The sequence below is a fragment of the Solea senegalensis genome, linkage group LG7, assembly GCF_019176455.1.
Source record: "Solea senegalensis isolate Sse05_10M linkage group LG7, IFAPA_SoseM_1, whole genome shotgun sequence".
In the NCBI taxonomy this organism is placed as follows: domain Eukaryota; kingdom Metazoa; phylum Chordata; class Actinopteri; order Pleuronectiformes; family Soleidae; genus Solea; species Solea senegalensis.
This window is the reverse complement of record NC_058027.1, coordinates 590,442-603,385: the sequence shown is the minus strand read 5'-3', so window position 1 is coordinate 603,385 and position 12,944 is coordinate 590,442. Positions and strand designations below refer to the sequence as shown.

At 39.3% G+C, this 12,944-nt stretch overlaps 1 protein-coding gene across 3 annotated transcripts; it reads right to left on the bottom strand.

The window, feature by feature from the left end:
• Positions 1-668: 668 nt before the first annotated feature.
• On the bottom strand, positions 669-6,135 carry vrk3 (VRK serine/threonine kinase 3). 3 transcript variants are annotated; one of them, XM_044030236.1, is made up of 15 exons: positions 6,066-6,135; positions 4,946-5,157; positions 4,719-4,871; positions 4,367-4,483; positions 4,121-4,279; positions 3,802-3,945; positions 3,494-3,543; positions 3,323-3,389; positions 2,841-2,925; positions 2,395-2,494; positions 2,144-2,236; positions 1,916-2,048; positions 1,638-1,755; positions 1,498-1,577; positions 669-1,371 (listed from the first exon to the last, which is right to left on the bottom strand). In XM_044030236.1, exons 2-15 carry the CDS (start codon positions 5,154-5,156, stop codon positions 1,235-1,237), a joined length of 1,647 nt encoding a protein of 548 aa, XP_043886171.1. In that variant the 5' UTR covers position 5,157; positions 6,066-6,135; the 3' UTR covers positions 669-1,234. The 3 variants fall into 3 exon arrangements, with proteins under 3 accessions (XP_043886171.1, XP_043886172.1, XP_043886173.1); XM_044030237.1 differs by having other exon boundaries at positions 1,498-1,556; XM_044030238.1 differs by lacking the exon at positions 6,066-6,135 and having other exon boundaries at positions 4,719-4,845; positions 4,946-5,007.
• Positions 6,136-12,944: the final 6,809 nt, after the last annotated feature.

Here is a 12,944-nt window from a genome sequence, read left to right as displayed (position 1 = left end):
GACCACTGAAGTTCACTCATTCATAAACTGTTCACGTAAATGTAAACATGTCAGGATCAGCTGAGCGCGGCCTTGTTGGTTTTGTACGTTAACGTGTCTTTGACGTACGATCAGTTTGTTCAGTGTTAGACGCAGCGTTCGTGACTGAACCCTGAAAACCACCAGGATATTTTCACATGAGCATTAAAGTCATGAAAGAGTCCGAGCTGTTGAACCAACGTGTGTTTTTATAGAAGAGTCAAAGGATTTCAGCCTGAGTTTTGTTGTAAACTATAATATTTAAAGCTGCACGTGTCGCTGCCTCACACTGCCAGCATGTCTGTACAAAAAGCTGGGCTCCATTGTAAGGACGCCATCAGTTCTGTAGCTGTGTACAAAAGCTGCCTCACGGGGGCGCTGTAGTCCATCAGCATCGTGCTTTACCATTGTTCTAAAAGCCTCATCATTCAGAAAGTGCCTCATGAGACAGAGATGTTAGGACAGCAGAGAACAGTGTTTATTTTCTGAATTACTTTGAAGAGTGTGCACAATAAGAGATATTTACCGTTTCATATAAATAATTGTATATGTCTTGAAATGTTTATGTTGACAAAAGTTCAATCTTTATAAAGCTTTCTTTAAAAGTAACACGTCTTGTGTGGATGTTGTGAGAGTGAATGAAGTTAGAATTAGGAAAGAAAATCCACTTTATTCAAAGTAACAACATCTGAAGGTTTAACGAGCCAATCAACAACCAGGTCAATAAATCCACACAAAAACACCCGTGTTCGTTATTCAAATCATATTCAAATGTGTCTTTCAGTGCAAAGAAAACATCACACACTGCAGAGAAAATGGTCTCACTCACTCACTCACTCACTCACTCATCACATTTAATATACATTCATTTCTAATGTTAAAATCTCACATCAAACATTTCAGTACTAAAACTGTAAAACCTTTTTTATTCTGCATGAAAAACAAAACAATTGAATGATGATGACGATGATGTGGCAGACAGACGAGTAAAGGATCAGTATCTGATCTATGCTCATGATGATGTCACTGATCTATGATGACATGATGATGTCATGAGGCGTGTGTCTGTTACAGAAGAAACTGTCACATTTAAAGAGAAGAAAGTCTTTGTCATGGTTTATTATATTTGTCTCTAATGGATTATAATGAGTTTATGTGCATTCTGCTGCTAAAGCTAAAACTAACAAGACAACAATGCCCGTGTGCGTGTTGACACCTAAAAGGTCAGTGGTTGCTCCACTGATCCTCCCATCTGCAGTAAAACGGTCCTCAGTCCAGATTTGAGCTCAGAGTAATCAGGCTGTTCACTGAACTGCAGACACATCACTGCACTCAGGTACGTCTGCAATGCATCTACACACACACACACACACACACACACACACACACACACACAGCAACATGAGCAGATATCAAACACCATTGTTGTTATGCAGCATATTATCATCATTATATTATATTAGATTTATTTGAACTCACGAGACACGTTTGTTTTCCCAAAGCAGTGATTTAACAGAGCGGGGACGTCGTCCATGAACCTACATGAAGTCATCAGAGTACTGGATCAGAGTACATACACTCAGGAAACTAAGGAGTTTCAAATGGGACGTCTCTCTCACCTCTGTTTGCTGGCGGCGACCTGATCCGGTCTGCTGAGGTCTTTCCACGGCAGCGTCCCCGTGTGCCATCGCAGCATGCAGTAACCAAGAGACTGAAGGTCACTGCGCCTGGAGGGAGCTGAAAACAGAGAACACACACACACACACACAGAGCTGATAATAGAGAACACACTGCAGACAGAAGAAGGAAACATTTCTATAGAAGCTGTAAATTGTTGGAGGGTTTGAGCGACTTCTTTACACAAAATATTATTGGTAAAATAAGAAAAGTGACTCACCTGCTCCTTTGTGTGCGTCCAGGCTGATGAACTCAATGCTGCCCTCGTGTGGTGTCCTGCTGTTTTCGCGGTACTCTACATGCTGGCCTCCTGGACAGTACCTGTAGGCGTGGCAGTATCCTACAAGGTAAACCTGACACACACACACACACAGGCAGAGTGAGTCAGCGTATATAAAGTATACATATAGTTCTCAGGTTCACAGGTGTAGTTGAGTAAAGGTGTCACCTGTGCTGTGTTTCCTGCTGCGATGTAAATGTTGTCTGCGTTAATATCAGCATGAACGTACTCGTTTGAATGGACGTACTGCAGGACGTCTAACTGCGACGACACACAGACACACAGACCATCACTTACACAACTAATCAATCATGTACACAACTAATCAATCACGTACACAACTAATCAATCACTTACACAACTAATCAATCATGTACACAACTAATCAATCATGTACACATGTAAGTGAAAGCACTCACTAATCTACAGGCGAGCTGCAGAACAGTTTTCTCAGACAGACAATCGTCTTCATCAAGGACAGACTGCAGAGACTGACCCATGTTTGGGAAAATCAGAAACCTGGGAACAGAAAAAAGAGATAGAGCAATGGAAAGTCTTTATATAGACTATGTATGTATCAGAGGTGACAAGTAACAAAGTACAAATACTACAAATACTACTACGTTACTGATTTTTCAGGTATCTGTACTTTACTTGAGTATTTATTTTTCTGATGACCTTTTACTCTACCCGACATTTATACACAAAAATATGTACGTTCAACTCCTTACACTGTAAAAACAGGCTTGTTACTTCTTTTTTTTTCTTAAAACTCCACAGATGACAACACGACGTAAAAGAGGGAAACATATATATATACATACACACACACTGTATATATTGTGAGAGATACATCTTTCCACACCTGTAAGAATCTGCATGAAGACCAAAGCCAACACACGATGGAATTCCCAGGAAATCCATCTTGTTTTGTTTGATCCACTTCTCGACTACAGGAGACAAAAACACACATGGAAGAGGGTTAGAGTTATTAAATATATACTACCTACGTACGCGTTTATGTACACACACACACACACACACACACGTGTGTATAATATGTGCTGCAGATGAAAAGATAAAGTGGTGTGAATCAGTTGAGCCTGATTCCTTCTGTAGTTTCTTCCACTGTTAAAGCTCTACTGTGTAACTTCTGTTGGCCCACACACACACACACACACACACACACACACCTTCTGGGATCTAAGTCACGTTTCAGAGAACCACGGATCATTCCTTAACCTAAGGATGGTTTGCCTCCACCTCACTTTGGTTGTGATGTGAACGATTTGAACGTAACGGACGTTTCTTTACATTAAACTAAGAAAACAAACATCAGCCTCTCACCGTTTGAAGGTTTAGCAGCTCTCTGCAAAAAGTTCTGCTCATTGAAGATTTTCCCGTCTTTCACTCCCTGGGAAGAAGGAGAACTTTAGTGATTCCACTCAGATTAGGGAATAATGATTAGAGATTAGAGATTAGAGATAGGAAGTAGAGAAGAAATAAAAAGCCACTCACCAGTTTGAGAATGTGATTTGATTCCTTTGATCGTGAACCTGTTTGCAAAACTGACACCAAACATTCATTATTAATAAAAGATAAAAGAAAAGAATCGGCTACATTATTTTAAGTAAATCTATCTTCTACTAATAAATAATACATTTATTATTCTTCCCTTTAAAATAGAACTTTGATCTCAACATTTTTTTGTAAGCTTTATTTACTGTTGTGTCGTCATTTAAAAATGTAAAAGTTAATCAGTTCATCATCACTGACATAGAATCTAACTGCGCCTCATTATTAATAATTCAAGTCTCGCGTGTCACCTTCATAAATGACGTCGGTGATGGTTTGATAGCTCAGCCTCGTCAGTGTCCACTTCCTCCCCGTGGTGTCCGTCACCTCCTCTCCTTCCTGCAGCGGCTCCACAGTCGCGTTCTTTGCTTTTTTGGCTTTACTTTTTCCACTCGCTGCACATTTTCACAACATTGTTCATTAGTGTTTTAGAGAAAAGGGTCAATCCTGAGTTCATAAATGAACTATTGTTTTAATAACTGTTGTTTGAACACACTTGACAAAAATATGACTAATTAAGGACATAGGTTACATTTAGTGTCTGAATGAATGAATGAATGAATGAAGCACCTTTTAAAGGAGACCTGGAGTTGGATGAGGGAACAGGAGAGCGGTCAGGAGAGTCAGCGACAGTTGACTCGTCTGCTCTTGTTCTTGTTCTGGCTGTTAATTTCTTTCTTTCTTCCACTGGCATCGAAGCAGGACTGGAGGGTTTTGCCTTGGCCCTGACTTCACAAGAGAAACAAGACACATGGTCAGAGGAGGGGCCCTGCACTTTCTACTAAACAAATGATGTCTGTCTGTGGTTCAGCTCACCAGGTCGGGGGCTTTTAACAGAAGGAGAAGTTGAAGACGCTGTTGTTGGCTCGACCGGGGTGTTGAAAGTTACCGTGTGCTGCTTCACTGGAGATCTGTGGAGTCCAGCGCTGTTATCTGTCGATAAAAGAAAACAGGTGGAGTTATCTGCTGTTTTTGTATCTGCTGAAGTAAACACACACTACACAGACATGTCGACAGTGTCTACTCATCATCACTGAAGTCAAGGATTTAAAAGTCACGTGAAGAGTGTAACATCCTCATGTCAATATAAATAACTTGACTTCATGCATGCTAAAATATAGAAACATACATGAACACTTATCATGAAAGTAAGAAGAAGTTAAATTACCTCCAATCTTGTAATTTTTGACAGGATCAGCGGCGGGAACCACAGCAGCAGGAGGAGGAGGAGCAGCAGCAGCATCTCTGATGTCAAACCCAAGACTGTCCCTGTCCAGACGGAGGGAGTTGCAAGTCTTTTGCAGTGCAGGACGAGTTGTTACTGTGTTTGAGGAGATTTGTGCATGAATGTAATACAATATAACCCAGTGAGTGCTAAAGTAAACAGATATCTACCTGTGCTTTCTCTGGGCTCACAATATCGGCTTGAGGAAAGTTTTTCTTTAGCGACTTCATCCCTTTTGTGTGGGGAGACATTTAAAGAAGCATTCAAGCTCACAGGAGCGGAACCATCGATGAGAGAGGGAAGCTTTACCCCACACGACGGGCAAAACCTGAAATCAGGCTCCAACTTTGTCCCGCACTGGGAGCAGAAGTGGAACGGCATTCTGAAAGAATGAGCACAGCGTCAGTCTCTGTGGATCCACACAAACCAGCTATTATTGCATCACTGCACATTACTGGACACTACTGGACATTACTGCACATCACTGCACATTACTGCACATTACTGCACATTACTGGACATCACTGCACATTACTGCACATTACTGGACATTACACATCACTGCACATTACTGCACATTACTGGACATTACTGGACATCACTGCACATTACTGCACATCACTGCACATCACTGCACATTACTGCACATTAGTCACACAGTAGCTGACGACTCAGTTAATAATAGAATTGTTATAGGTTATGTTTCTGTCTGTCTGTCTGTCTGTCTGTCAGAGCAGCATAATGTTAAATGTTCAATGGACGAAGGAACAAAACCACATTAGACTTTGGTGATAAAAAGGCTTAAATTCAGGGAAAAATTTGAAGATTTGATTCACATTTGAATGACGTTTTACACAAGTTATATATATATATGTATATGTATATACATACATACTCTTTGCTGTTGTAACGCATCCTATTTAATGAGAACGTGTTTATTAAAGTGACCTTTCGTGTTGTATAAACAGTATTTTTAGGAGCTTATTTTATTTTTTCTCCTGTCATTCAGGTGAAAGAAGTAAACGTGTTTCAGCAGCAGTATCTTGGTGTTTTTGTATAATGTTAATGTTGAAAATAATGACATTATATTATTTGACTTACGAATGAACCGCTTCACGTTAGCAAGCGAGCTCAAGTCTTTAAAATAAAAATACAGCGAACGCGATTTATGCCCAAGTAACGACGTGAAGCCGTTTGTTTAAACTTTAATAAAACTGTTGCCTGTGAGGAAAAATGAATGTTTGACAGTAATGAATAAAACAAAAGTAGAGTTTCATGTTATGAACTTACACCGTCAGGTTGTTGTGGTTCTTCACCGGAAATAGGATGCTGATGCTTCTGCTGCTACTGCTGCTGCCCCCTGCAGGCGTGGATGATGATTAATATTATTATTGTTATTATTATTTTGTGTTTTTCATGTGTTTTTGCATCATGACTGAGTTTATGCCTCCTGCCTTTGATCTGCACTCTCATGGAAGCCCATTTCCACCAGAAGAAAAAAAAACAGGTAAAACTTGATAATAAAAATAAAATAATAATAAAAATATCCCTACGTTATTTTTTTATCTCATAACTAAAAGTCATAGTTTTTAGTATGTTGTCTAACAATGACTTTTTTGACAGATTTTGGACACCTGACTAAACTATGACATTTTTAACACATTTTCTTTGCTCATGTCTTGTTGACATTAGTTAACAAAAAGCACCAGTTAGCACTGTTGAGGCTTTTTCAAGCCTTTTCAAGGCTAACTCTTTCCTCCCATTATCGCAGAGTCCTTGATGATGATGATCAAGTTGAAATCCTCGATGAAATTCAAATGACGCAAACGAACGAACGCACGCGACGGAGTGGTTTAGTTTGAGAAAGGTTTTTGGAAGTTGTTTTGTTTTGTTTTGACACTTTTTAGTTTGGTTTTGTTGTTTTTGAAACACCCAGACAGACACACACACACACACACACATATATATTCACATACCTCCAGTGGGATTTGAACCGCTGACGTCTTGAATCGTGATACGACGTCCTTGTCCACTGGACTACCTTCAGCGCTGGTGATTATCCCGACAGTGACAGAGGGTTACGTGAAACGAGTTAACTGATGAAGGATCAAACAGTTTGTGATTCAATTTTTGAAAAAACCTCTGACCAAGATGAGAAACCAAGAAATTCAGAGTAAGAGCATGAAGTATATCAGTCCACCAGAAGATGACTTGTATCTCTGAGGTTATAAGTTCTAATCTTACAATGACGAGAAGTTCTAAATCTTTTAAATCTGTAGATCAAAAACTGAATTTAAAATCAACAAGAAAGTGTTTTTATGCAGCTCAATAAAAGTAGCTTCAGCTGTAAGAGTTATACTTGTGTGTGTGAGGTTGTGAGTTCAACTCCTATGATGAGGTGAAGTATACTATGACTTTGTTGTCTCATTTTGGACCACTTACTATACGATGACTTTGTTGTCTCATTTTGGACCACTTACTATACGATGATTTTTTTGGCTCATTTTGGACAACATACTTTACTATGACTTTTTTGAGTGGTTGTGGACGAAATACTTTACTATGACTTTTTTCACTGATTTTGGACGACATACTATACTATGACTTTTTTGACCAATTTTGGACCACATACGATACTATGACTTTATTGACCAATTTTGGACAACATACTATACTATGACTTTTTTGGGTGATTTTGGACCACATACTGTACTATGACTTTTTGACCCAATTTTGAAGACACGACATGCTATACTACTGCATGACTTTTGGAGATTTTTGCTTTATACTGTGCCTGACTTTTGACCAATTTTGAAGAGTTTATTGCCAAGCCCAAATGAATTTGATGCTTGTTTTTGGTCATAATTTTTCTTAACCAATTGCAAAAGATATATTTTAAGAAAAAAAATATTCTGGCATTCAGACTATGTGGTGTTGACCACTGACCCATTGACCTCTTAGTAATCAAATTACAGTCTCCTCTTTACAGAACATTCACCTGTTGTAGCTATGCAGTCAATCAGCTGTCCGAAAACATTTGCTGTAGTCTAAATTTGTGCCTTGTGCATTCAATGGCATCAGTAAAAACCAATCAATTTTAAAGCACTGTGTCTAATCCTAAAAGAGCAACTACATATGCATGTAAACACAAGCTGCTACAACTGCACATGTACACAAACCCCAGCCATACTACCAAGATATGAGAGCTTGAACAGCACATGCAAATTGCCAACAATCAAGAACAACAGAAGACAGTTTAATAACAGTGCAGCCTTTGTTTCATAGCAACATGGCTCTGAACACAGAATTCAAGAATTCAAATTGATGACAGACTTGCGTCCTTCTCTACACCCCCACTTCTCCCTCTCCCATCTTCCCATTCACTTGCACTTTGCATTGCATTATCACTGGACACAGATGCAGAAAAAGCAGAGGGTGGGCTAAACAAATCAGCAGATAAGTATGCAATCAAGACACTCTTAGACATTTGTGTCTCATTCAGAAGACTGCTAATGGCCCCTAAAGGGATATCAATGAACAGACAAAAGAAAAAAGACCCATATTATTGCAAAGATTACAGCCACACACTCATTGGGCTGAATTCCTGCATCTAGGGTTTATTTGGAGAGTGGCAGTAAACCAAGGTCTCTGCAATCCAGTTTAAAAAATATCATTGTTCAGGGGCTTCATCAAAACAGAGGTGACCTATTTTCCCCAGAGATGAACCAAAGCAAAGCCTGAAGATTTCTTGCATGTCTCACCTTGAGCAGTTGAGTGAATATGTAACTGACACTGAGAGACAAAGTGTTAAGATAGGATGTAGGTTTACTGATCACTAGACAAATTAGGCCAGTGCCGAAACAATATTCATGCAAGACTGACAACAATTCTGCAATTGCAGCTTTAAATTGTTGCTGCTTAATCAAGACAGTCAATCAATATCAATACTGTACAACGACATCACTCGGCATTACTGATCATGTATTATTAGAGAGACATGGGAAGAAACAGGTGTCAACAAAAGTAATGGTCGGTAAATTAATATTATCAGGTTGCCCTCATCTCTGTGACCGTGTGTGCTGGCAGACATTAGTGTATGACTCAGAGAGTGGGAGGGTGTGACAGTGGGGGGTGGCAAGCAGAGTGACGTTGGCAGCTGTGCGGGTGGTGGTGAGCTAGGGCTGAGGATCAAGTGGCACAGGAGGTGCAGCATGAATCCCGGCTGGCCAACAGCCCCGACGGTCACTTAGAAACTTCTCCCCCACCTGATTACGTGTCTGCAGATAAAGTGCGCTGAATCCACAGAGATAGTTAAGCACAATTAGAGGCCGAACATGGGGGAAGAGGTTAGGGGATGGGAAGAGGTCACTTTTCAAACAGCAGCAAATGCCAGTGGATTTTGGCAAAGCTGGAAAAAAGCAGCAGCTTCTGACAAAACATAATATGTCTTAGTTTTTTTAGGGAGCCAAAAAACAAGAATATCTTGTAAATACATTTTACCTTAAAGTGCGGGTAAAACAAATGCAGAGATTGTACTTTTAACACGTTATATAATAGGGTTACAGTTTCTTCTTTAGGTGCGTCTTGCTGTACCTGATTGTAATTTGAAATTTGAAAGGTGTATTGTCACATAGAGAAAATTGATAAAGCCAAGTCTTGACAGTTTACTAGTCTTTTTTAAGACGGAGGTTTATAAAGTACACATAGATCATGTTTGTTTAGCATTGTAACAGTCTGTTTTTTCCCCTGGCCAAATAGTACAATGCAGCATTGCAGTGCTGAATGTGCTGTTCTCTAAACTGATTTTCCTCATATTGGAGTTTCACAGTAGCTCACAGCAGCTTTGGAGTGAATACACCATAATCCATATAAATAATTGTTTTGGGACCTGTATCAACCCAGTGCATTCACTCATCATGACAGCTGAGTATACAATAAAGTACTCAACTTTGTTTTATTAATTCACCCAAAAAACAACATAAGTGTGTCGTTGGTGAACAGCAAAGCACACATGTCCCCCAGTAGACAAACTTCTTCCTCATAATGGCAACAAAACTGTGCGACACATAAGCAAGGTAACATTTGGGTACAAAGGTGCAGCAGCAAGTTTATAGCACAAGGTGATAATAACGATGGCTGTGACGGATAAGAGACATATGAGGCTAATCATTTTTTTTATATATATTAAAAACAAAAGAATAGAAAATAGGATTTTCTTCAATCATTTCATGTTAGATGAAAAAGTTATCACACTTGGTTCACACTGTTGACAAAGAGCAAGAGTCAAAAGTGCTGATGTGCTACTCTACTAATTGTGTCACCATCAGCGATTCACCCAGCCACCAGACTGATGAATATAAACTGACAGTAATCTCATAGTTAGTGTGCACAGCAGCACAGACTCCTAGACACAGACCTATTCTCCTAGACATCTCCCACAGCCAGTGTACAAACTACAAACTATATTTAGCACCCAAGCAAAGAAAGTGGTGCAAGGACCCGATTGAAACTGAAGTTCTGATTATTTTTTTCTTTAGCTCGTTTCACATTTATCTCCAAATGAATTACTTGCTTGACCACTTAACATAACTCAACTCTCTAAATGTGTCAGGGGTCATGAAAATCTACATATTTTCAAGGCCATGGATGTAGTGAAATGAATTGTGACAGATGCAACTCAGCTGTTACAGTTACAGCAGTGTTGTGGTGTTTGTAAGAACTTTACAACATTTAAAAATGATTCACGTTGGTTGCGGTTGCTTCACACCATGACGTGCATTGTCGGGTGCAAAGGCCCATCCAGTGATGCTTGCAGCCCTAGTTAACATGTTATTTGTTACTTTTCCTCACTTTTCTGTCTTTCATGTCTTTAAATTTTTTTTTTATATATTTATATCTCAGTGTAGCTGCTGTCTGCAGAGATTTAATGACAAATACTGTCTCAAGGTTGCCAGAGCGTAAAGAGACAGGAGAACAGCAGAGTGAGGAATCCTGGCCTTGACAATGACAACACCATAAAACAGAAATGACTGGAAGTAGATTTCCAATCTCATATCTAATAAAGAAAACAGATTTTTTCTTTTGATAGGGGAATTGAAAGAGAAAACATGCCTTTACTGTCAGCTCTATAAGTGCTGCTTGGTGACATAACAGATTAGAGTCTAGTATCTCTGCCTTGTAGCTGTGGGATGAGAGATGTTTTGAAGCTAACCGAGCTTGACTCAACGTGAACAGGAGAGCAAAGCTTTGTAGTTTTCTAAGATCAAATCTTGGATCTTTTGGGGTGTGTGTGTGGACAGGCGTTCAGGTTGGGCGACTTCAAAGGAAAAGGGTTAGGAACCACTGCTTCAATGCATAAACTTGATATGAATGGCTAGCGCTTGTATTGGTATATTTGCATAGCGTGATATTAATGGCCGCCCGTCGTCCTGCTGCATGGAAAGAACATTTCTCAACATCTGCCATACGCAGCACAAGCAAAAGGGAAGCACCAAAAAATGCAGTTTGACAACAGTTGAAGAATTTTAGCCGCACCTCACCCACGTATGTGTATGTACGGCTTTTACAGTGCCAACAATCAAGCAGGCTTTTTGCATTGTGAGGCCAACAAAACGTTGCCAATTTTGTCTATCCAAACACACATATACAGTACATTGGGTTAGCACTGATTTTTCACTTTCACATCATCCCTACAAGATTGTCTCTATGTGGCCTTGTGATGGACTGGCGACCTATCCAGGGTGTACCTATGTCAGCTGGGATTGGCACCAGCAACCCCCAAAGATGGAGGGATGGACTTTCTAACATCAACAGAAAATGCTTGTAAGGCAAACATGGTGCATGCACAGTCAGGACAGTATCTCTATTGAGTTAATACCCACCACAGCAGCTGGGTTTGTAATCCTAGCACTTAAACAGAGTGTGGAATAAAATGACCAAACATGAGGACAAAAGCAAATGTGAGCAAATGCCAACCTGCTCACCCTCTGAGGAGTCTCTGCAGGTAAATCTGATTTGAGAGTGTGGAGAGGTGATTGCCTGCCATCAGAGGGATACCACCATCATAACTATCCCACAGTTTTCACACAGACAAAGAGACTCTGATTGCCATGGAAACACATAATCTACTCTTATAGTTAGCAGAGGAAGAAGATGTCAGGTACGGTATATATCGGCATATTTCATGTGGTTTCCATTATCACATGCATGATTTAAACTTAACCTCATGCTGTTTTCCTGACAACTCAAAATCACTTTGGAAAAATCTGCTGATTTTTACTTGACAGTGTTCACAAACCCTACATATTCTACACTGAAGCTATTCATCATTCCATAACACACTCAGGTGAAAAATAATTCAAAGGAAATCTATTAGATTTGACTGAGAGTGAATGCTGATCCACAGGGACCAGCATTTAAAAGCTCTACAGTCCTTGATGGTGATTACTGTCAACTGTTTGTTGATGAGAGCAAATTACAGATAATGATTATAACAGGAACTCGACAGGCATCTTATTAATTTGTTAGAGGGGTTGTTGATGAAACTCGTACACTTGTAAGACCTTGAAACCAACACATCCGTTTTAAAGGGGACCATTAGACCTTTTTCACAGCAGCCATTTTGACATGAAATATGAGCTCAACACAGGTGTCACTTCATCACATAAATTAAAGGTCTGCACAAAGAACAAACTCATTTCGTCAACAGTAAAGCAAGTGTTGACTTACTATCTCATGTCAAAGTGGCTGCTGTACTCAAGACACTTTGCCAGGATGTACACAAATAATTCTGACACTTGTCTGTTATTTATATGGCTTGAGTTGTTTGTTGATGCATTGAGTGGATGTATGTAGGACAGCAATTAATGATCATTTAATATCAATTAATCTTTTGATTAGGGCTATAACTAACAATTTTTTTCATAAACGATTAAACTGTGGATTATTTTCTTTATATGGAAACCAGAAAATATTCACATTTAAACAGCTTAAAAATCAGAAAGAATGTTGTAATTGCTACAAAAAATAATTGCGTAATTGTTTCAGCCCTACTTTTGATTATTTATTTGATTAATCAAATAATTGCTTGGTCAATAAAAAAAAATGTTGATCAGTATTTTCTAAACCTGAACAAATGTCTTACTTTGCTAGTAATCCACAAATAATTGG